This window comes from Lampetra planeri, chromosome 2, assembly GCF_965212315.1.
Source record: "Lampetra planeri chromosome 2, kcLamPlan1.2.h2, whole genome shotgun sequence".
NCBI lineage: Eukaryota > Metazoa > Chordata > Hyperoartia > Petromyzontiformes > Petromyzontidae > Lampetra > Lampetra planeri.
Window position 1 is genome coordinate 11,411,798 of NC_136108.1, and position 25,947 is coordinate 11,437,744.

The 25,947-nt window shown below is 41.4% G+C and overlaps 1 protein-coding gene across 3 annotated transcripts in view; it reads left to right on the forward strand.

Moving 5' to 3' along the window:
* Positions 1–1,349: 1,349 nt before the first annotated feature.
* The window catches only part of INVS (inversin), a 65,986-nt gene continuing 41,388 nt past the window's right edge, over positions 1,350–25,947 (forward strand). The window contains exons 1-3 of one of the 3 annotated variants that reach the window (XM_078607013.1): positions 1,350–1,564; positions 15,659–15,809; positions 20,499–20,665. In XM_078607013.1, coding sequence (XP_078463139.1) covers positions 15,665–15,809; positions 20,499–20,665 — 312 coding nt within the window. In that variant the 5' untranslated portion in view covers positions 1,350–1,564; positions 15,659–15,664. Of the gene's footprint in view, positions 1,565–13,339; positions 13,406–15,658; positions 15,810–20,498; positions 20,666–25,947 lie in introns of those variants that run through there. The other 2 variants (XM_078607009.1, XM_078607002.1) reach the window with 2 other exon arrangements.

A 25,947-nucleotide genomic window follows, 5' to 3' on the forward strand; every position in this document is an offset into this window, starting at 1 on the left:
TTAAATTCTAACTTAGCAATCTTTGAAATACGTAATCAACCAGGCTATGCGTTAATTGTGTGTTGACCGACTCTCTGTGTTGCATTACATCACATTTCGATATTTTGCGAGGTTATTTAATTTTAGTGTGTCTTTCTCCTAATTTTCAAGCTTGCGTGCCGTGCCACGTCGTCGTCTTACTTGCGCAGCAGCAACACGTTGCCGTCCACTCATTGATATGCTAATTTTCTCTGCCCCCTCCCTCTCTCCGTCCCCGCCCCCCCTCCCTATATTTAAGGGACCGTCACAGAAACGACCCCTCTCTCTGTGCCGATATGTGTCCTCTCTCTGTGTGTCCTTGTGATGTCTGTCTGCTTGTATGTCTGTCTATAGTTTTCTAGTTAGATTTTTGTTGCTATTTCTCTTATGCCTGATGATGATTGCTTGTGTTGCAATCGAAACGTCGCTATTATTTTAATTCATTATTGTATCTTTGGACGTGACTTAACCGAAAGAACCAAAGAATAATTCCTGCAGTCACGAAAGCTCCAAAAATTAAGATTGAACTCTCTAGACGTACTCAGCTACTCCCCCCCGTGCCCCCTCGTTCACCTTTGGCCCATATTACATGTCCTCACGTAGCCCCTACCACCAGCCGCCCCCCACCACACTCTTCTAGTGGCGCACTCTGTGGTGATTCCCTACGGCGCTGGTGGAAGCTGCAATCCCCTACTCTGTCGGTAGGACTCGTCCTGCTTCCTCCTGCTAGCACCCAGCACCGTGCCCCTAGTGGCCCACTGCATGGTACTGCATGGTGTGTTCGCCTCTGCACCTGTTTCACACACTAGTACAGCACACCGGTGTGTTGGAGAGCAAATGTTGTGGCGGGTTTAACGACACATTTATATTTACGCGATCTAACCCCCCCCCCCCCAAACAAAACCCTATATTATGGATATTGGTCGAGAAAGCCTACGTGTTACTCTGCAAGGCTCTCATAACGTCACAGTTGTATTCATATTACGCTGCTCAGACCCGGGGACATTTAACATTACAGCAGCTGTATCATACAAAAAAAACATTCATTATAATCTGCAATTGCTTCTACATTGGCAAAAATATATAAAAAATAAATCCTGTCATTGTCAACACGACCAGTTGGTAAACCCATTCGACCTCCCACCCCCGTCCACAACCTGTCCTTTTAACTCTGTGCGAACGCAAGATACGAGACGGAGTACACCTCTACCACGGATTCCGGAGCGCCGTGGAGTTTCTCCCCCCCCCCCGTACGCCGCAGAACGCGGAAGTTCGCGCGCTCCGTCGCCAGTCACCCGGGACGAGGACTGCGTCCGCGTTTTGCGAGCGGCTCCCCGAGGGTCTCCACCCCCACCCACTATCGTTACCCCCTTCTGGACACGGCGTGTACGCGTGTGTTGTGTGTGTTGTGATGTGTGTGTTGTGTGTTACTCTTAACTTATTCCAGCAAAGTTGTTTACCGGGCTAAGCTGTGCTGTGGCCGATAAACCGCCGATGGGTTTCTGCGCTTGTGGGTTCAACGACAATAACAAGGAGAGCGGCAGCGGTAACGATAGCACCACACATCGCCACACATCACCACCACCTCGCCGTGTGTGTGTACACACGTACAGTGCACGTGGCGTGTGGCGTTTCAAATTGTCCATTCACTGGGCAAGCGATTCAAGCGTCCGGCCCTTGTCTTTTTATTGGGTGGCTGTGTTCGCGGCCACGTCAACGCGACTTCTACCGACGGCTTGTTGTGTTTATTGTTGTTGTTTCTGTGTTGGGCGAGAGGGGCCGAGGGTGGTTTGGGAAGAGCCGGAAACGCGGACAGTGCGCGGCTCTGAGTGGGGGGTTGGGTGAAGCGCCACGAACCCGGCAGGCCGAGTTCGACTCTGGTTCACGGCCTCCCAACACCGCCTGGAGGATTATCCGAACCGGTCCTGGGCCCCATGAGTCGTTACCGCATCAAATAGGTCTAGCTTGTACAGCGGTGTCTTCAAACATCGCCACTTGGGGAGACAAAGGCGGTCGGGCGTAGTGGTGGTGGTGGTGGTGATGGTGGTGGTGGTGATGGTGGTGGCCACCCACCTCTTCGTGTGCCACAGTGGCCGGGGAGCCTTCAGAGGTGCTACTCGCTGACAGCACTTGCCCCAACAGTCTGTTGCAGGCTACACGGGGGGAGGGGCATCTTTGTCTTTGTGGTCGTCACCCACGTGTCATATACCGCGGTGACAAATGTGGTTGTCATTCATCATAATTGTCACAATTAGCCATGGGCATCCGCTGCTGGATGAAGGCATTTCTCCAGGCCGTGGTGGTCTTGTCCACGACAGGTTACATAATAACATTGAGTACTGTACCAAGAATATAGCTGTACCACAGTACAGATTGCGTGGTGGAACGAGGTGACTCGCTTTTGCCAACATTAAAAAAAATGTTGTTTCATATTATTGGTTCTTTCGGTAAAGTCACGTAGAAGGGAAATAGTAAAATAATAAAAATAAAACGCAAGTAGCCGTCCTCAGGTGAAGAACAGGGCTGTCGGAAAGGCAGCGTCCGAATGAACACTGCAGAGTTCATTTATTTTATTTTTATTATTTCCCTTCTACGTGACTTTACCGAAAGAACCAAGAATATGAATCCATGCAGTCACGAAAGCTTCAAATCGAAAAAAAGGAGTTGTGTTTGAGCCCAGATCGAATGACAATTCCCTGATATATCTGATAAAGTCACAAGGCACTTTTTTTTGGTATTAAGAAGGGTCCTGCGAATGGGAGTAATAGGGTAATACCATGAGGTTTTGGGATATTTATCTTGGGGAAACCTCACGGATTCTCTCGAGATGGGTCCTTCGTTGGAGACGGGTTTCCTAAGCCCTCATTGCCCTGTCGTGCTATATGGCCACCTTGCACCCCCCCCCCCCCCAGAGAAGGTTTCAAAGTTTGACAAATGTAGTTTGGGGCCGTCCATAAATGACGTCACGCACCTGGGGGGTCAGACAATTGTGACGATGTGTGACGAGGGAGGGGGGAGTTGAGAAATGTGACGTCACATCAAGATGCGCAACTTTAAATAAATATAAACACGTTCTACTTGATTAAATATAAATTTTAATAAATGTTTTCTCCTACAACATTAGAGTGCAGCGCCACATTAAATACGCACTACAATGACAATAGTTTAAAGCGATTTGAAGCATGTTTTATTTTGGGGGGGGGCAGAGCTTTGTGACGTCATATTTGAGGGGGGGGTCTGACTTTTTGTGACGCCGTGTGACGAGGGGGGGGGGGTCATAAATCGTCCAAAATCGTGTAACGTAATTTATGGACGGCTCCTTAATTCGGCGATTTAAAAAAAGAATAAATATCGCATTGAATGATAGCACCTTTAGTTGCTTCCATTAAGCGTAACGCGTGAATTGAAAAACATTGATTTTTGCACACCCGATGCGTTTGCACGTGTCGTTAGATTAATTGATATCAATCGATGCATCTCTCCACCCCTCTCATCACTGTGCTGTAGAAGTGACCGCAGACTAAGCAGCTTGTAAGTTTGGAATAGGATGTGGCATGAAGGTTTTGCAGATGTTATTGTGAGGTGCTTGTGCTGTGATGAGTAGGGCACGCGTGCAGAATTGTGGACAGGGCAGATTCTGAGACAGCCATCGGAAGGAGGAGGCAAGAGGAGGGTCTGTGAGAAGGAAAGCCCTAAAGCCACTATGATGGACTCTACAAAAGTAGTCTTTGAAGGATGGGGAGACGGTGCCTTAATGAGAAGACCTCAAGCCAGACGGCGGCTGTTGATGGGAGTAACAGCGGATCTTGGGAGGTCGGATGTGCAGCATTGGTTGCAGGTTCTCATGGAGAGAAGGAAGCGATGGTGTCCGTCGTGTCAATAATTGGCATTGCGACCTTTTCATACACATCCACAGCCAATCATCCCCTGTTTAGACTAAATTGTTCAGTTATGCAGGTGATTTTACGACTTACTAGCACCTATTAAGGCAGTAAAATAAACACATTTTGGATAAGTGCGACTAAATCTTTGTCTCCGAGTCCCAATTGTGATCTCACCACTTAGTTTTAGTCAGCAAAATAAGCCGACAGTAATGTTATTACATCACAGGATTGGGAGACCGCAGCTTAGAGAGGCTTTCATTCACCGGTAGATTGATGATACAATTTAGACCGCTACTTTGTGGAAAACCAACAATAGTTGTGCTGTGGATAGACGAAGTCCTGCCATAGAAACACGGAATTTTCTCCACTGGCTAAGCACTCACTGTCATAAGATTTAAACAAAAACATTGCCCAATGCTCATTTACAGACGAGGGACAATCACATATACGGTGTTGCAAATGTTATATAGTTACAGTTCCATATATATCTCAATCGCATAGTACTTAGTATTGGAAGTAACCTGTCCCTGCTACCATGTATGAAATGTAGTGTTCAATTATGTTCACATTAAAGGGTTCCTGGTTCAGGATCACTGACAATTTTTGGGTATAAATACACGGCCATACAAATGCCGCTCGTTGCCCCCCCACACACACATCTTGAACTCTCATAGCAGTGTTGATATGAGAAATTAACATCATTGAAGTTTCATCAGTGTCCCTTGAGAGGGTAAAAGCACAATGTGGAACAAGGCACCAGCAAGCACGTCCTTGCACTGACACATGTAATTGGGATTACGTCAAAATTTACTCCATTGCTAACTTTGCACTCAGAGCTGAAATGACAGTGGCATGTTCGTGTCTTTTCCCATTTTTTTTATTATTCTAACTTTTTTACATCAGTCGTGAATTAACGCTGACAATGTTATTGTGCGACAATATCGCACGTCACGTTACCGAGGGTAGGGGTTTTATAGTGAGAACGGGAGCTAAAATATTTGCAGCCATGCAGTACTTCAAGGGTTGTGGGGTTATTGTTTGCGTACAACTTCCAACATTAGTACCTTAATTTTATTTTACTATTCAGTACGTATATTTTAATTTTGAAGGCTAGGTTTACGTGGCATAAATGAGTGGGCAAGATGAATTAATAATTTTAATGCATTTCTGCCCTCTAATTCTATATATTTTTTGTTATTGTGTTCGTTTGCATAATGTGAAATTTTGTCAGTTGCCAGTCTTAATTTAATGTCAGTAAACCCATGTTGTATAACAGATACCGTCACACTTTTAAAGTAAAATCCCTATTGTCTTAATCCAGCGTAGCATTGGTCTCCACGGTCATTTTCTTTTTTACCGTGTAACATGTGGAAGCTAACGTTGATATCGGGAGCATCTCCTAAGCATGTATCATCATGATTAATGATCAGCTCCTATTAAACTAATTAAGAATAAATTGCCCGTGCTTGAACTCGATAAACATGCAGCAGTTGACTAATCGCAAGTTAATGCACTGCATATTTGCAGTTAACATTGCATGCCATAAGCATCAGATGCTAAAACTATCGTCGCAAGTATAGGGTTTAAAAAAAAACAATAAATTAGAACAGAGCTTGCAGGTGCACAATTTATAATTGTCATCCTTGCCAGCATGTAAATTCCATTGGCTGTGTAAAATAGTTTTGTAATATATAGGTAGTTTTTTTGCAATTTCAGAAGACCTTTCAGGAGGTTAGCACATGGAGGATAATAGAATATATCTTTAGTACAACGTACCCAGCACTATGCAGTGTTCTTTATATCGTGCAGTATCAAGGTTATGATGCATTGGATCCCCATTAATGTTGACTATTAATTAATGGAATCGCTTGTGTCAAATCGGTGTCTTCCTATTCGTATATACAGGGTGTTTCAAAGAGACGGACCCAATTTCAAGCAGTATATTTCACGATGGCAACATGTTACAATTACACAAAAAGTCAAACGGTTTAATGAGTTATCAAGTCTTACTAACCATTTTATAAATGCTTTATGTGCCCTCCACCTGCTGTACGGACAACATCGAGACGATAGTTGAATTCGTCCCAAACGCCTCTCAAAGTGTCTTCTTCCACTGAAGTCACCGCTGCCGTGATTCTGTTTTTGAGGTCATCCAGATTAGTCGCTAATGGTGGCACAAAAACACGGTCTTTGACGTATCCCCACAAGAAAAAGTCGCAGGGTGTGATGTCTGGGGATCTTGGGGGCCAAGAGTGTAGCGCCAAGTCTTGGGGTCCCGTGCGACCTATCCAACGTTGAGGCAGCGCGTCTTGCGAATGACTGAGGCTAGGGGCTGTTTGTGCGTTGGGGAGAGGCGTCTAGCGGTAATCATTTGAAACTCTATGCCCCGCCCTCCCTATGCCCCGCCCTCCCTATGCCCCGCCCTCTCTATGCCCCGCCCTTTCAAGTGGTAAGAGTTTCATTCATGGGCGGTTCGTGGTTGTAGAGATATAGCGATTTAAATCGGGTCCATCTTTTTGAAACACCCTCTATAGTATGTAAAGTATTTAAATCACCCCTTGCAAGCAATTCATGATAGGTGCAACCCTTCACTGCAATGTAAAAAAATATTTTCTTGAGTTGAATCGTAACGCTGAATTGTGACAATTTATAGACTTTCCGAAGGGAAGGTTGTGGGGAGGCAGGGGTGAATTGTTAGAGCCCTCGTGTGTATACGGTAACTTTTAAACACCATATGTGTGTTTAAAGGTACTCTAAAAGCACAAGTGGGAATTGTGATATTGTCAACTTGGTAAAACTAGCTACCCACATCAAGACAATCCAGTCACCCTGATTAAATATACAGCACCTTATGCGTTCGAGAGCTGGTTTCTAACTAAGCAATTTGAAAATAAATTGTTGGCATTTGAGCACAGGTGTCTTGAGACAAATGCTAGGGATATCATGGCAAGCTAGGATAAGCCACATGGAAGTTTGGAAGAGAACATGGCAAGAAAGTGTTGTCGATATGATATGAGGATAAAATACAGCACTGGGTAAGACATGTTACAGAGACAGGTATTTGGAGTGTCTCCATCGGGCCAGTGGCCAAAGGTAGCAGAGCAGATGTTGGGAGACTGCTCGAGCAGATCTTTGAGGTCGCGTGTCAACCGTGCTTCATCTCCAGGATCTGGTAGAGGCTAGAAATTGTTGAAAGGGAGTGGTGATATCAAAATGTTACCTCATGATATAATTGTGCAACATTGGTCGAGCTCTTTTTAATGTTGAATTGCATTTGTGTTTTTTTTTTATGAAACACTTATTTAAGTCTGAGCTTCCAGGAGTTTTAATGGAGGAGCCACGTCAATTGTGAATGGAGACTGGAAGTTTGACTGCGTTGTCAATGTTAAGTGACCATGGCTATGCTGTTAAACACCGATGCTTTTACCAAACATACAAATCCAAACACTCATCTCTTTATTTTCACATACAAATGTAGTTGTAACCAAATAGATTAGTCAAGAGAATGAGATAGCTTAGCAAAAAGGAGTTGTCTGTTTATTACGAGTTCAGCACGTTCTGATTTAATTGTACTAACATCAGATTTATGGTGGGGATTTTAAAACTTAAAAGCATTTAACTTGTATCCCCTTATTTAGCATATCATACATATATACGGCCCTTTATCGAAACACTGCTGGATAAGCCATTGCCCATGCCGTGCCAAATCGTTGGGTTATTTGACCATAAGACACTAGTTGTGTGGGAGCATAAAAATAGAGTCCAACAATGGGATTTTCTAAATTGTTTTCTGCTGCTCACCATGAAGTCCGACAGCTCTACGACAACCTGGTTAATGCAGTGGTTGCCAATTTAAGCACTCTCCAGGTTCAAGACTGCTTAGCCTTTGGGATTGATCAACATCGGGTGCATGTTGTATATATAGGTGGCTAATATGTATGTATGTCCAGAGATTGCCTCCTTCACAGCTCCACCTGTTGCAACAAATGGTGTGTCATTTGAAAGCTGATATGTAGTTAATGAGAATGAGGTCGAAATGTTGAATGTTTCTTCACATGACCAAATAATTCAGATTATCAGTCCTGGTACTGATTATCAGAGGTGTGGACTCGAGTCATGTGACTTGGACTCGAGTCAGACTCGAGTCATGAATTTGATGACTTGCGACTCGACTTGGACTTGCATAACAATGACTTTGTCCCACCTCTGCTGATTATCCTCTCCACAATAGCGCTGTGTGATGAAAACTGAATTTGAAATCATATAGTGGATAAGCATGTGCAATTTGGTAGGCATCGGTATGGGGGGAGCTTGAGGGGGTGGGGGGGGGCTGGGATTATATATCCACGAGCTCTCAATGTATTTTTTTTTATTACAGAATCTCAATGGGAGCCCTTCTATATAGGCAAAAAAAAAACAAATGAACACTCATTTGTAGCAAGGCGTGTGTAGTCCTGACATTGTGCAACAAATTACTACAGATTAGGGCATTGTACTCAACCTTGGTTACCCCAAACTCCATACCTCAGCTCTTTGGGATTCATTCATTTACTCGTGTAATTACAGCTGACAATATTATTTATTTTATTGTTCGCATGGAGATAGCTTTCGTTTCCCAACAACTGCTGCATAGAACACAATGTCACTTTCAAAAGGAGATTTTTTTTCCTATTCAGTGGAAATATAAACTAGAACATTCATGGAATGCACCCAGTTATTTTAAATACATATATTGACAGAGAAGACAGCAGGGTTTAAGTGGGGACATTATACGCAAAAAATAATAATACAGTATCCCATATTAGATTGTGCCATCCGAGAGGCAATGTAATTTCTTTTCATAAGACGGAAAGTGCCTACGACGAGTTTATTGAATAAGTATCGATCGGACCCTTACAGATGCTCTACACAAAACAAATCGGCAAGTTAGTAAACCTTAAGCCAGTGTCCACTTGGGGTTGCACAATGCTGAATGTAATCATCCATGGAGTATTGCCTGCTGATTATTTTATTGTCATTTTTCTGCGGTGGCCGAATTCATCACACAGCACTGTGAGAGCATCTCTGTTCAGGACACGCAAAGCTGCCAATAGCAATCCGTGGAGCGTTTTACTTCTGCTACTCAGCCTATTTTGTTACCATCGATCCACCTTTAATAACACTAGCAGTGGGACAATAACAAAAAAACACCGTTTACCGTGATCCAAATAAATTGATGAACACCTTAATAACTGTGGTGAAGGTGGCAATTTTTTATGTTCTCGGTGTGTTTTTTTTGCCTCTTATTACAAACTGTCCGCAAGCCGCAGCTGTGCAGAATGGACCGACTGAGATGATGGACAGCCAGGCATGCAGTGATGGGATGTAGGGGTGCAGTGTGCTCAAAATACTAGAGCCACACCTCCAAGAGAATCACAAAACAAGTCAAGGTGAACCTCTTTTTTTTGTAGAATACAAACCATTTGCGTGACTCTCCTTTGTAAACACTCGCTTTAGTTCACGTGTGTTTTGAGGAACAAATCATGGCTGAAAGACTAGAAAAACACGCACCATTAATTGAACAAAATAAAATGATGTAAATAAACACATACTGTGGCTAAAATTGCATTGTCTGATTTGAGCGCCGAATGAAAAATTCAATAGCTCGAAAGCTCATGTGAGTTAGCGTGCTGTATTATGTGCAGTGGCAAAAAGAACAAAGATGTGCGTTTATGTGAATTCAACAAATTGACACATTAACAGCTTTAAGTCCTTTTTTAAAATTCACTGTTAAAAACCTCTGCGGCACATTTTCCCCCTTTTTTTCCCAGGGCCAGCTGCACGGTGTACGTATAGATCTTTTTATCCCCACATTGCAATGAATTATTAATTAGATATTAGCAGAGAGAAGTGGTAATTGATTTATTGATGAAAGAGGGTTAGCCCTCCATTTTGGCCCGCACTCGGACTGATGTAAATGAGGCGGACTGGCGGAGAAAATTAGGGTCCTGGGGTCAACGCCAATACATTACATCTCCTTTGGTGCCTGTCGGACAACTTTGTTATTGCTCTTGGAGTTGAGGCCCTGGTGTTTTGTATCATACTTATCATTAGAGTTCTGAGTTCTCAGCACAACATTATAGGATTAAGTAATTTATGTTAACAGAGCAAGCAACATCTTCTCAGGCTTGTAGTGTATTAAAATAGAGGCCTTGTTTTATTTTCTAATGAAGACACAAATGGTATATATTCTTAGTCATTTAATTTACATTTACCGTTCATTGAGCTTTAGAAAAAACTACAAAAATTGTAGTGCTGCTGGCATAAATCATCCCAAGAGTAAGCATGCAATAATGCCCAGGGCAGATAGTAGACCCTATTGGAAGAAATCTGTCACGTTTGGGGCAATGATATACTACATACGTTATGTTATTGATGAGCAATGGAGTATAAAAATTAATGATTTTAAATACATTGATGTTTCCACATAAGTCACAGATTATCTGCTATACATAGTAACTTTGTCAATGGTTTGTAACAATTTAGATTTTGTTATGACCATAAAAGTTCAAACATACATTTGCAAATGTATTTTTTGTATGAGAACATACAAGGCATACAAGGTATGTTCTCCGCAAACGACTATAATTGTTAAACGCATTATGCACTCTGGAATTGGGTTCCTTAGATCCAGCGCTTGCGTACCTGTGACATTTATGCTTTAAACACACCCTCCTGCTGTCACGCAGGGAATGCGCTTGCCAGATAAAGTACCCGCGACTATGCATGCAAACATGAGTGACTTGCACTTCCAAGTTCAAGTTTCACGGGTTTTAACAAGCGTCGCAAATTACTGATGCTCACTCAGTACGACATTGAGCGGCGACGGCAATACACTATGATGGTTTGTAGTGTAGAATTTTAAATGCTGGAGAAGCATTCTAAAGTCATGGTCATTTTCTAATTTCTGGCTCAATCCACACGATATAGTGCATTGACATGCTTACCAATTGCTGTTAGGTTGAACATTCAATCTGGCCAAGATAATATCTGCTCATCTTGTGATAAGACCATATTAAAATCCTCGTCCACATGCTGAGAGAAGCATTTAAAAGCATGTATGTGTCCCACATATCTTTGGCGATGTACATATAGAATGTGTGGAAATTAACAGCTCACGATATGTTACGTTTTATGAAAAGATTAGTCAACACAAATCGTAGTAGTTGAAATTTCCTGAGGAAATGCATTTTCATCTGTAAACTGTTCACATGGTCATTTGAACACAGATGGTATTTCCAGTTGATGAGTTTTGCATTCTTAATTAATTTATGATTGATTGATGTACATCGGTGTGTCTTGCAGCTCGACTAAATTTGTGTGTCGGTACGGAGTAGTAACTTTCCTATCACGCCTCTCAAGAGTGCTAGACTTTAACATTTTAATTGTATCGAGTTTTACATGCTGGACTTAATTTTTTTAAGAAAGATGACAGCCCTGAAAGCATTTTTTTTATCGTGTTAAAGGCCATTTCATTTCTTTTGATACCCGTGGTGATACTTTATTAAGCTACTAACTAGGACGGAAGCTGTAATATTTACGAAAAAATTGAGCAGAGTATAATTGTATTTTGTGTAAATTTAATGGCAGTGAATCTTGCACGAAAGTATGTCATCAAACACTTCACTGCATTTCACTGTAGCACTGTATTAATGGCAGTGAATCTGGCACAAAACAAAGTCATAAAACACCTCACTTCATGTTACATGTAGCACTATATAACTGACCTTCAATTTGTTCAAATTCACTGCTCTGATACTTTATTCTCTTCTGCTTTCGGTCGCTGGGTTGAAATAAGATGGAATTCGATACAATATCTGTAAAATCACCAAGAAATGTCTATTTTACCATAATGTCGAAGCATAAATTAGAATTACCTTTTGTCGCAAGTGCTGAATTATTTATTAGATTAACTTTCAATAAAGAAACGTCAAACTTAAAGCGAATTTGCAAAAAAATATGTTTCCGCTCGACCTTCTTCTGCGTGAGTGTAAAAATCCACCCGCTCATGAATATTAATGAGAGGGGGTGCGGCATGTGGAGTGACGTCACGCGCGTTACACACAAACAGACATTCTTGGCTCATTATAGCAGTAATTATAAACTAGGAAATGAATTAACATCTGGAGAAAGGATCACTTAGTTGTTGATCAATTATGGTGTATTTTTCTCCAAAGCAATTGACTGAAATATGACATGCCCGGAGCTGTTGAAAATCGCGCAATCGGCGAAATGCCTACAGTTATTTCAAAGAGAATGAGGAACTTTGTTTTCCACATGAAAGAGTTTGAAAGAGAAACGATAGCTTCTTAATAATCAAACACGTAAATTTAAAATAAAATGTTAAGTATGGCTTTATGCGCAATTAATGGGGAATAAAAAAAAATTACTCGGCAGTTATTTTATTTTAAAAAAGGTCAGCCATGGCTAAGCCTCTTGACGATCCAACTGTCAGAGATTCTGCAAGTAGATTCTGACCTCAGTCAGCTGTCTGTTCGTTAATTGCTTGACATTTCCTCATTTAAAGAAAACCTTCATCTAACAAGCGGAGCACAAAGACCGTCTTGCTCGTGTGCTCGATTGATTTGGTGTACGCAGCGAGACTTCATAGACGTGTCACAGTAAATTACACAGTCTTCCAAACAAAAAGCTCAGGTGGCACAAAGATACCTAATTTACTTAAATTCCACTACATTTATCTCGTTAGTGTGAAATGGAAAAAGAACAAAACAAGACACAGGTTTCAACAATGCTGCACACTGAATTTCAGAAGCTGTAAAGATAGTTTTTGTACATTTGGGAAAAGGCTGTGTTTAAAAGCACTGTGCTTAATTTTTTTTTATCTATTTGGCTCTTTTTTTTTGCTTTGCTACCAGTCTCTATGGATTATGTAAATTGTCAACTCATTTAATAACAAGCCTTTTAGAGTATAATTTAACTTTACGAATACAAATAATTCCTCATTTGTATTTATGAGACGCTGAATGAAAATCACATTTAGGTTTAAGCAATAAAAGTGTTCCTTAAAAAACTATTTTTTATCATTTATCCTGGCACTGTGATACATTATACAGTACCTGATAAGTCCAAGTATTAAAATGCATTTTCCACAAAGCAATGAAATGTCAAGCATATAAAATGATTATTCTCATTTTGACATTGCAGAAATACAATGATTGTGCCATTTACATAATATTTACAGAACTATTATTAAGATGATGGTAATGTTAACCTATATGAACTTGACTTTAATTATACCTTCCTAGTTTCTTTTACATGCATAATAGCTAAGTGAAATTAACATTTACATTAACTTTGCATATAAATGATATCTAAAACTCGATGTAGGACCACAAATACTGTACAACGACAGTATTTAAAAAATATGACACGTTTTTTTTCAGGAGCTGCATGGCATGGTGAAAAAAAATCTAATTCAGATACAGAAAGCAGTCCGCATCAACGTAATTTTCCACATTTTCTTCCATCCCATCATTATGCACAAAACATTAGTGTATTAAAGGACTCCAAAACACAGTAGGCATGAAATGTGCCATTCTCCATCCATACAATAAACAATACAACACACAAATATCACCGCTGGTTGCTTTGCAATGTTCTTGAAGCAAGCCTCGATTTGTAGCGGAGGTGTGCAGATCAGAAACGGTGGTGGTGGTGGAGTATCCCTCGATAAAGGATCGCGTGTCGGACCTCGAGAGGAGCTAGCTGGCCCGCACCATCGCATGCCTAATTACAGTGCATGGGACTTTTTCCTTTTTTAATTTACAGGACATTGATCCATGATTCATCAGGCAAATTAATGCATCCCATGTATCTACGTCAGTAATGAAACAAGGCCGACTATTACGTGCGTGCAGGAGGCAGAAGTGGGTGCCGTGTGCGCCCGATGATAGATGGTTCTGGAGGCAGCCCACGTCGCCTTTTAGGCCAGCTGTGGGTTTTGCTAATAGATGAGTTATTTTCAGATCATTGCAGATGATTAATTTAATTAAATATGCATTACACATTTTTACAGTAACAAACTAGCTGAACTGCGTGTATGAAAAAAACCGAGGGTCTTTAGAAATGCCGAACGTATTTCGTATCGACGGAGGCAAAATATAAACGTGGTGTCTTCAGGATGAAAACGATAGAATGTCAGGAATTTCAAGGCATGTTAGGCATTGATTGATATGGATCGAAGCACGTTCAACCTTCGAATGCTATAAAGTGGCTAAAATATTATAATTTGCCATAATTCAGGGGGGGGGGTCTAGATATAGCCTCACTCAATTTTACGTGGAATAGTATTTCCTAAGGTAGTTTTTTAGAATTTGGAACTTTTCTGATTTTATTCAAAGATTGTGCCATTGTGCTTTTCCAATTTGATCAAACAAATGTAGTGCCTTCGGTTTTCCATGTTTAAATCATGCATATACCAACCTTTGCAGTTAAATATTTTTAAAACAAGTTATCATTTACTCCTAAATGATATGTAAATATATTAAATGGTGTATTGTGGTTATACACTATACATGTTTAAAGTTCTTGAAGTCAAATGTGGCATTTCTGCAAAAGTCACTAATATTTTATTTTGAAAGTAACTCTTAATCGATTCTGAAGGTTGTGCTTTTTTGAACAAATAAATACCAAGAAATGCTAAGGTCAAAAAGAAATAGTACAAAATATTAGACATTGGATATAAAATTGAATTCCTGTGTTTCAATTACTGTGGGGAAATAAGAATGCATTTTATATTTATAAGCTTAGTATTGTAACTAATTGAACATCATCAATACTGCCCTGTCAGAATTCTTTCCATTTGATGTAAAATTATAACATTTTGGAGATAGTGTATATGCACATTTATCAGACGTGTCAAGGGCACGAGAACTGCTGGAATACCTTGTGTTGTTCTTGTTACCTGCATGACTTTACTGCACCCTCTACAGTTATTTGTTTCTCACTGGCTATGAGAGATTTGAGTTGGAATTTAGATGAAAATAAGAAAGTGCCATTAATATTCAAAGTCAAAGTATCTCCCCGTTCAAACGGTGTTCATCTCCATTGGTGGACCAGGACCACTTGTGATAATTCCACATTCCTATGACAGAGCGCCATTCTTTCCATATGCAAGTCATTGTTGAGTTTCCACCAAGATGTTATCATAACAATGTGCTGAACCAATACTTTGGCATGATTGGTATAGCTTAGTTTCTTGACCTTAGTTTGTTTCCCTGGATGTGCTCAACATTCAAAGAACCAAGTTATGTAATCTTAAAAGAATAATGAAAAAAAGTTAATTGTATAGGCCTCAGGAGAGCAATCCAAGAGTAAATAATTGTCTTAGTGCAATACAAATTTATCTATTTGACTTGCAGTCATTTTAACAGGTGTAGCTTTATGAAGACATCACACATTGATAGTTAATACTGCCTTGTTTTCACTTAAAATGTATTAACAATCTTGTTCTATTCCTCGGAATACCTGGAACAGTGAGGTATGATTGTGGTGTAAACCAATTAAATTTTACTCTTGTGACTTTTAATTAACAAAACATTTGAATTCAAATGCTCTGGATTTCCACTCTCATAGCATTGTCATTTCACATTACAGCACTTTGCATTCACCTTACAAGCATTACAGAACAGCAAAGTGAGGTTTGATATTTTAGTAGTAGCATATGCATTTAAATTTGCCTTTTGTGTGTGCTGCAGAATGGGATGACGAGCCAGCTGCATCTGCCACAGCCAAGGCTGATGGCCTCTGCCTCAGAGTTGTCCCTTTCTAAGAGCCCTTCTCTGACCAGCCAGGTCCACGCTGCCGCCATCAATGGGGATCGCTCCGCACTGCAAAAGATTGTTGCAGGTAAGGATAAGGATTTGCATTTATAGAGTGCTTAAATACTCCGGAAACTCCAAGCATGTTCCTGATATAAAATCTGATCTTAACCATTTCATTGCCCTGCTGCAGTCTAGTCAAGGGGACATCCAGTGGTAGCTGTCCCTGCGTGACAATATCTAAACATTACCAACTGTCTACAGTAAATGGGCATTAGTCTTCCAAGTGGGGGGTGATGCCACGATGTTTTTTTTTTCCCAATTAAGATAACATGCGAGTAATTGATCAAACATGGACGATGACACCTGCCACGCATGGCCTACTCTTTTTCAAAATTTGTCACGGGATCTTTAACGTCCACCGTGAAGCAGACGCCGCATATTTGAATCATTAATACACCCACAGTATTAACCAGGACAGCCACTGTGCTTGTACCATTAACCTCTGCAACAAGCAGCAAACATGCTACCACTCAGCCATGTCACCGCCTCAAATTTTCCCCTTGTGCGCCTTATGACACAAAAGCCCTATAAAAGTAACGCTATTATTCAGCCCTTTGTAAATCTACAGCTAGACGAGGGCCTCCCCATGCCATATCAGTCATCATGGGGGTTGTTTGAATTTGTTTCACTATGCTGGTCAGCAGAGGTGTGGACTCGAGTCATGTGACTTGGACTCGAGTCAGACTCGAGTCATGAATTTGATGACTTGCGACTCGACTTGGACTTGCATAACAATGACTTTGTCCCACCTATGAGATGTGGACTCGAGTCATGTGACTTGGACTCGAGTCAGACTCGAGTCATGAATTTGATGACTTGCGACTCGACTTGGACTTGCATAACAATGACTTTGTCCCACCTCTGCTGGTCAGGCAGGTTTTGTAAGGGGGCACACCCTAGACCGGTTCAGATATCACTCACTACTGACGTCAGCTTTTTCTGGGAATTGAACTCAGGTCACTGGGGTTAAAGTGCAGTGCACGAACCACTGCACCACCACTCCCTCCAAATGACATGTAGATCACCTGAATACGTTCTGTGCAAATAAATAAATAGTTCACATAAAAAGGCGCAATAAGGAATTGACAATACATTGCAAGAAAGCCCGTCCTGAGAATCGGTGGCAGATTTAATGGGTGAACAAAGAACGATTACTAGCAATTCTGTGAAAATATGGTATATAGTAGGTGCCCAATTCATTTCAGCGTATGTCCACGCCAGAGACAGAGCTCGTGTGTAGGCGCTAGGTGGATTATTACATAGCAGGACCATGAGATGGCAATAGCTTAGGGTGGCCTTCATCTAGCAGTGGATTGATCACGGCTGATGATTATGAACTCATTTGAGGTTTATGGACTAGATTATCTTCATTGAGGAATACCCCATGTCCGTCTTGTAATTGGTCGGTATGTACATTTGCAGATTCTTCCAATTGGAATAACATGTTCATACAAAGCCAAGATCCATCATCTTTGTTAAGCATGGCAGTTAACAAGATATCCATTTCAATTTTGAACTGAAATTAATTAACAATCTACATTAGAGATGTGAAAAAAATTATTATATTCAGATGTGTGCTTATTTTTTTGGCAGCATTAATTTTTGCTTTATTAGTTTCAATCCCTTGATTATATAGTCTTTTCTTTTACAAATGTTATTTCAAAGAATGCAAATTAAGAGTATCGCTGAATACACTTTTTAATTCTGTGAGGTGAATCGTACATCATGATGATGAATCGTACAAAGAAGCGATTGGCAAACATGGGCATGTCCTATAACCCAGCTTCAGTAAAAGCTATTGTATGGGACACATTATATGAAACATTGCTTACGTTAAAAACCACAGCCAATAAAACATGCGTGTTTGAGTTTGCCTCTTGGGAGTGATGTGTTACGGTATCAGGTTATATTTATGCATAAAGCAAAGCCTGCTTTTTCATAGCATTATGGCATCCAAATGTCTTTCATTGTATGGTCTTTTTCCATCATAAATGGTGGCTTGTATTCACACAGTAATGTGTGCATTTTTGTCTATAATGGAGATGTAATAAGGGCTCCATAAACCCAGCAATAACTGCAATGAACTTGCGGGTAAATGTGAGTTTCTCACAGAAGCGTTTAAGCGTACAGCAGCTTCCTTCTCTTTTAATATTACAGCTGGGAAAGGATTGACCTAATGTTACCAGAGAGGTTAATTATGCTTTTACTGCTGCCGCTTGTAGTCTGGGGAACTGATGAAAAAATTAATGATGGTTTTGCTAATTTGCTAATCAGATCCCTAATCTGAAATTTTTAAGGTTAATTTGACATTAATTAGGAATCAGATGTGATAAAAATGAAAATGCTTCCTCTCTGGCAGGGACTTCCTCTTCCATGTAGCAATGGTCGTCTATCGGTGCATCACAGTGTGTAACAAAAATGTGGTTTATAAAAAAAAAAGTATTGGCTGCGATATCTGCTGCACTTATTGCAAGCACTGCGATTAGCCACTTTTAAGGGATTCCAGTTGACACCATTACGGTTATCATAAAAGAAAAACTGGGCCATTCCTAGTCCGTTTTCAAGGCAGAGGGATTATCAGAGTAACATTTATTATGAGATGCTTAAGTCTTATCACGCCTAGGCACTAAAGTAAATGCTCTTAGCCATGACATTTTAGTTTACTGATTTGAATATAATTGCCATCGAATCAACAGGCACCTCAGTCAGAGCGAGATGTGGATTTTAGCTAAAGTCAGCCTTGCCTGTACGCGACGTTTCAGATCTGCCCGTGATGCTAGCTGATGTTCACACTGCCTTGCGTATGAGTGTGGGTGTTACTTTTTTAATCGGATACAGACAGGCATGGCGAAGCTGTGCTGTGGTAGATAAGATGACTTTCTGCAGGTGTGGTGGTGCTGTGCTTTTCTGTGCTTTCTGGCTTTCAATGTGGCGGGCAAATTTTATAAGGTATGTGTTTCTGTCTCTGGCTGCATCTTGGTGGGACGTTTTAAGAGGCGTTGTTGCTCCCTGCTTTAATAGTCCTACGGAACAGTAAGTATGGTCATGGAGGAGCAGGTCTGGTTGAGGAAAGTGTATTTCGTATGAGACAATGTCGATGCCTTTCTTGATTATTCTGTAAGCTTGTTTGAAACTTAAAAAATGTAAATATTTGTTAATGTTATGGTATATTTCGTTGTTGATGATTGTGGAGGTTCATTGATTAGAAAATATGATTCTCATCAGAAAGACGGTCTTCAGTTTTCCTTCAGCCTGCCTTCCTTAGCACACAGGGGGTGCCTAGTCATGTACGTGTGAAGGCATTCCTGCTGAAATTAACTCTTTCATATCCTTTTAGCGATTTCCCCCCTCTGTTTATCAATTCTATTACCACATAGTGCTATTATATTTCCAATGTAACCGTCTAAACGGTTCACAGAAAGAATGTAGTTTGTTTTCCATCATCGAACATTTATAGGCCAAATTCTACATTCGTAATAATAATATAGAATTTAAGCGCTGATATACATAGACGCATACATAATCACAGGGTAGTGGGGAATTATGTCCACTTATTTTCAACCGAAGCTTTTTTGTGATTCAAAAAATGGTAGTGCCATTACAGGCGTTACAGAACTGTAAATACCATAAGGCCAAAAGCTCACCCGACAGTGATCCTATGAGCTCTCTAAACATAAGAGGAGCCACTGCAGGAAGTCCACTATCTTACTTGGCATTCTCTATACAATATTTGAGTGATATGGTGTCATATTAGGAGGGAGAAAAAAAAACACTTTTTTTGATCGAGTACATTACCCGTATATATATTTTTTCAGCGATCACGGTGCAGAAATAAAATGCGATTTTATTATTCCCCTCCAAGGGGCGGTCATAAATTTGGGACAGCAATCGTGTGCGAGTGGGAACATAAGTTGCTATGGGACAGTTTATTTTTAATGCTCTTGAGCCACAGGGGAAAACAATAATGCTATCTCACAGCTGAGTGCGCTGTTTACTGTTGGGTTCCTGGGCTGAACGTGTCAGACAGGCGCAACAGAGAAATGTGTTGGTTATTGCATCCTGCCACCAAGTCCTCGCTTTACAATACATTCCCAAGAACAAGATGTATGTTTGTGGGCCTTAATGTAGTGGCTGCGTCGTGGAATCTGTTAGCAGTTTTCGCTTTGCATTCCCAGTGTAGCTGTGGCCAAGTAAAACGCCTTAAGCCACTTTGGGGCTGTAAAACATGTGACATTTGTATATGTTCTCCTTCATTGTATACGAAGGTAAAATGCTTGCCGTGCAAGTAGCACATGTCTTGTTGTGAACAAAAAAAAAAAGTTCAGTACATTTGAACATGTTAAGTATATAACCTCGCTCATTTTCATTACCACGCTTGGATTTTATTTGCTATGTAAGTTGTGGTGTCAACCGAAATGTAAACTGTAACTCTTCAACATTTAGAAGTTTATTGCCATTGAGCATTTAAGCTAGTGGCGCCACATAGTGGGAATCTTGCAGATGGAGTTTATCCGTTGCAGATTCATCCTTTGAAAGCAATAAACATTGATATTGCAGCAGTGACCAGGGTGTAGATATAATAAGTCAGATGCAATTTATTGCGTTAAATATTAATTCGCGGCCACTGATGGATGAATTCGCAAAAACATTTAATTTATCACCCTAACATGAGTACAACTTGTGCTGCTGCTGTTGCTGCATTGCTCTTTGCCAGCAAACCCAGAGTTTAGGGACGCTCCGGATCAGTTTGGGCGCACGCCGCTCATGTATTGCGTGCTGGCCGACCGGCCAGAGTGTGCCGAGGCCCTTCTCAAGGCTGGGGCCAACGTCAACAAAACGGACAAGAGCAAGCGCACCGCTCTGCACCTCGCTGCACAAAAGGTACCGCAACCTGCTGACTTAGAAAGTTAAAAAGCCGCGCAGTTCTTGAGTGCACTGGCCGTGTTTATGTTTGGAGACAGTGTGTTGAAATTGGCTAGTGTCTGACCTGGCATGCGACCCTGAGGAACTGTTGAAAAGCCGCTGCAAAGATGTAAAACGTGAATGAGGGGCACTTGCCAGTGCGATCCTACACTGAAAGGCGCAAGGCGTTGACATTTCTCACGTTTCAGTAAGTGGGACGTCGTCTTGACATTGCTACGTCGCGCTCCCCTCCGCGTGACCCTAAGTCAGGCTTTCATAAAGGATCACCGTCACCTTTCACTTGCACGGAGGCTGTCAGGTGAGCAAGGAAGCTCAGGAGTGGAGGAGGAGGCAGCTTGTGGTCTGAAGCGACGTGAGTTATCTGCTCGTGGATCCTCAGTTCCTCCTGGGTTCACAAGACGAATCGCGTGTCGGCCGATCGGCGGCAGAACTGGGCTTCCCACGGTACTTCCAGTGCTCCCTTCTTGCCTCGGCAGGACTGGATATGCTGAACTCTGGTTAAACCCCCGCTCGCTGATGGCTTTTACACCTTGCGGCCAGGGTTACACAGCTATAAATACATCCGAATCCTAAAATAACATGGTTTAAAAAAAAAAAACATCTATAGTTTTAAAAAATATTTGTACAAAATCTATTTGTATAAAATGACTGCAATATACTGCTGCCTTTGATTTTTTTTTCTCCAATTTAAATGGAAACTGTATAAATAACGTTAAGAAAAAAAGGGCAGTTTTAAGCTGGTCAAGGGTGTAATAATTGGCACTTTGATGCCGTTAATGATAATACGTGTTACCCCCTTAGGTGTGAAAAAGAAGGAAAAAAACCCATTATTATACCCAGGAGCGCACGGTGTTTATATCGCTATTACTTGTTGTTGCAGTAAATTGCTTTCCACCACCCCTCTCATTCCCCCCCCACCTCACCCCACGCGGCTGGCAAAGGCATCCCGCTCTTGGCAGTTTGTGCCTCTCTTCTTGCCTCGTTAGCCCGCCCATGGTCTCTCCAGCCGACCCGGGCGATCAATCGGCCTGGCATTTTCAGACCTCTTCATCACACGGCCTCGCAGGGGAACAAGGAGGAGCACGAGAGCACACGCTCTCCCTGGCTCTGGCGCTGCCTCCGCCGCGGCACCTTGGCTCGCCGCTGCAAGGCAGTGCGACACTCGTGGCAGGCGAGCCGCTGGGAATCATCAATCTGTCATAATGCTATGATTTGTTCTTCCGTCGAGCGTTTAGTAGCTGCTCCTTATCAAACTGCCCGCCCTCTTGGGCTTCCCAAAACACCGTCTAATTTGAGGGTTTCTGAGGCGGCGCTCCAGCGTTTACAAGATAGTGGGGTGACTGCTCAGACGTGGAATCAATAAACAAGCTCATTTCTATATGTCAAGCACTCAAGTCCTTGTCAGAGGCCCTCGTGCTGTAATTGGGGGCCGGGGTGCGAGCTGCTGGAGCCGCTTCCTTTGGCAGCCCTCGAGTGGCTTGTCAGCGAGCGCAAGGGGGAACGAGAGAGTGCACATGAGTACTATCACAGCCTGCAATTGATATTGCACTTGTCTTTTGGTTTGTTTGAACCCCGGCCTGCACGTGAGCCCGACGCCTGGGGAAGAGGAAGGAGTTTCTTCACTATGGCCGTTAGACTCAGCTCCTGCTGATTGGATAAACTTGGGATTTGGGGTAGGCTGAGCAACAGAGGCTTTTCTTTATTGGAAATATTGAATTGCAGCACGCGCCGTGACTCCTACTAAAGCGGAGAACTGTTTGTTTGAACTCCAGGCAAGGTAGTGTTTCGCACATTTTCTGTTTCTTCGAGTACAGCGCTTTGAATGTTGTGTGTGTGCCTATTTAGTCATTAATAATATAACGGTTATTAGTTCTAGGCTGACGGGCTCTGTTAATTTTGTTTTGATTGTTGTGCCCACTTGAATGGCTTCACTCTGAACTGATGGTTCAGTTATTTTCGTGTGAATAGAACAAATAAAATATTGTACATTAACTTTTTAAATGGGAAACCCTATTTTTTTTTACAGTGCATCTTCGAGCAAATAGATTTTTAAGGGATGTCGTCAACAAGACACCATTTGAACACTAGACATTGGCAATGTGTTGCAGTCTCCTCAGAATTGCGTAGACCGACCGTGCCCTGCATATAATTTTTTTGTTGTTGGGAGAATTCCTGTAATTAGTACAGAAATACACAGAAGGACAATCTTACTCCCAAAGATGAAACTTGAATGGTGGGCAGAGCAATTCTGAATTATTAGTTATGTTTCAATGCTGGGTACAAACGTTACGTATCAAGGAGAACCAGGTACTGTACAGTACAACGCACCCCTCCAGACCAAGTAAGTTTAAAAAATATATTTTTAAGTTACTGTACACATTTATTTCATATCATATTTGTGTTTTAATGTACGGTATTACGAACTGTTGAGTCTGCAGAAATAACATTGAAAGCTGTAAATGCGCTAAATGGTGTCTACATGGAAATAAAGGGAGTTTGTTTTTTAAAAAGCAAGCTATATTGGGGCACTTCACCCCTGATTTAGCCCAGTATTTTGAGCATTATGCTCGTAACTTTCTAAAAAAAAAACAGTTAAACGTTAATGTCGTCAATGGGTGCGTTTAACCTCTATCTAACTTGTAATGTTTCTAGGTAATTGCGGCACTTGAAACACACATTTGTAATATATTCAAAGTCATGCTGCTAAAAACACTACCCAATTTACCTTCAATGTATGCATTGTTAGTTTTACATATACTGTGTATAATTTTCATGCTGTTTACCTATCCATCTACCTGTCTGTGCGTGAAAATCTGTGTGAATGGCATCCCCTGCTCAAAAGCCTGAGGGGCTGTGTGTCTAATTAAATGCAATTACACGCTAAGCGCATAAAGATTAATTACAGCTAATTAGTAACCTCAACAGAATGACACCTGGCAGATGACTACAAATAAAAACCATTAGGCCAAAGTTAGATGGGAAGCCAAACAAGCCTACACGTGTACTTATAATAAAACACACATCCTGTACCATTATCTAACACATTCAACTAGACACAGCCACTAAGCCACTCTCAAAGGGGCAAACTTATTTAAGCCCTTGCATGCTGTACGAGGTATGTTGTAGACGTCATTCAAACTTTTTTCGGCCGATTTCAATACATCTTTTTCAATAAATGGTTTTCCATTTTCGCCAGTTCATTTAGCCACGATTGTGTAATGTGGAGACCACTCAGGGCATTTTTTGTCAGATATCTTTTTATCGTTTGGGTTACGCATGAGCGTTGTTTGTGGTGGGGTGGTGGGGTGGTCGTGCCCGCGTCCCTCGTTGCAAGTGGAGTTGTTACAGACCGTGCCAGTGGCGCAAGCTCTGGGGGCCCCGGAGTGACTGAAATGGTTAATGGCAAAGTGTGGGCCAAGCCAGACCCGGTCTTGAGGCTGCTTCAGCACGCGGAGAGCACAATCCATTAAAGTCACGTGGCTGGCGGGCAATTACAAACAGCTGACTGGGGAAGCAGCGGGACGAAAAGGGTTTTTCGCGCTTGACCACACATCAAAACAGGAGGAATATGTAAATTTACTGCGGTAATTAGAAACTGTGTTCCCGTGATATCATCCATGAAACAGATTTATTACATCTGTCTTGCGCGGCGCGGTAATCGAGTTAGGATGACTCGCGCCGCACGGAAGGCGGAGATGAATGCCGTTCCATTGATCTCCCTGCCGTAAAAAGGCCTGGCTGTGGAAGCGGGAGACGGCGACACAAGGAATATAAATACCAATCGCGCTCAGAAATTTCATGCTTGTTTAATTTTACATATGCTGATAAAGTGCAGAGTAGAGAGTACAAAAATGTTTCCTCTGTACTTTTTCAGACCACAGTTAAGTGTTTCCCCCCCCCCCTGTCCCTCAATGCGACGAGTCTCTGACCCCTGCCACGAAACTACTTCCATACACTTGTGTGAGAATGATCTTTCATGTTCAGCACGGAACGAAAAAAAGCCCCTTTGCCTGAATTGTCTCCTTTACACACAAATAGTATTACTTCCATAGTACTTACACTGCCAATAATTGCATTGCACTGGAAGTGCTGTGGCAATTAAGGAATCATTTGTACATTTTACATTTGCTGTGAACCTTAGCCATAATGTTTTTGTTTGAATACATTATTTGCGCCTCACAATTATAATTTGTGTTAAACAACCTAGGATTTGTGATAATTGTTTATTTACGTAACTTGTACGGCAACAAAGAAAAGGTAATTCTGAATAGAACACATTGCTGCTGTATTGACTTGAAGCCTAATGTAGGTCATGAGAATTAGTGCATTGATGTAAACAGAATGGCGTAGACTCCGGGTTGTATGTTAGTGATGCGGGTTCAATGTGAATACAGTCGAGTAAGTGCAATAAAATATTTTTTACTGAATATACAAAGTTAGGTTTCTCAAGAAGACATTTTTTAAAAATGTTCTGACAGTGTTAATACAGGTACTTAGACATACCGTACTGTATATCACAAGATGAAATCCTCTAAGAATGTTAAATGACATCGTCATTAGTTTTTTAAAAAATTGTTAATGATATGTTGAATTTAGTCTCGCTTTATACTTTCATTAAATAAAAAATGAAAAACCCAACTTGGGAAAATGTGAGAATTTAATATTTGAATACAATTAAAATGTGCTTGTAAAAGGGATATATTCTAGAGCTTAATCATGTGTTTATTTCTTGTGTTGTACCTATGTTTGTGTTTCAATTTACAATTTACATTCGCTCAGCAGAAAAACTGATTGGCCCCGAATCAGTTTTCACCGATATTTTAGGCCTTTGATCAGAACTTATCTCGCTTTGCACCCTGATCTGCCGAGATCTCTCCCTCAATCTTTCTCTCCACACGCCTTCTATCATATCTAAGCACCGCCGTTACCCACGTGCAAGCTCTCTCTCACATAAACTCTGCCTTACAGAACTTCCACATTGGTGACATCCCAACTGTAACAAACTTAAAATAATGGTCATGCACAATACAAGCTAATTTCACGCACTGACCGACCGCACACCCTCTACCGTTGCTGTCCTCCCATGAAGCCAGATGAAGCTGTTTCCAGCCTGTGCTGGTGCTTTATTGTATTCCAACTCGAGGCCTTTTCCATCCCCCACACAATATCACAACCCACAACCCACCTTTGTGTCAATTAAATCCATTTCAACTTGTTCCACCAGCCTAACAGCTTGGGAT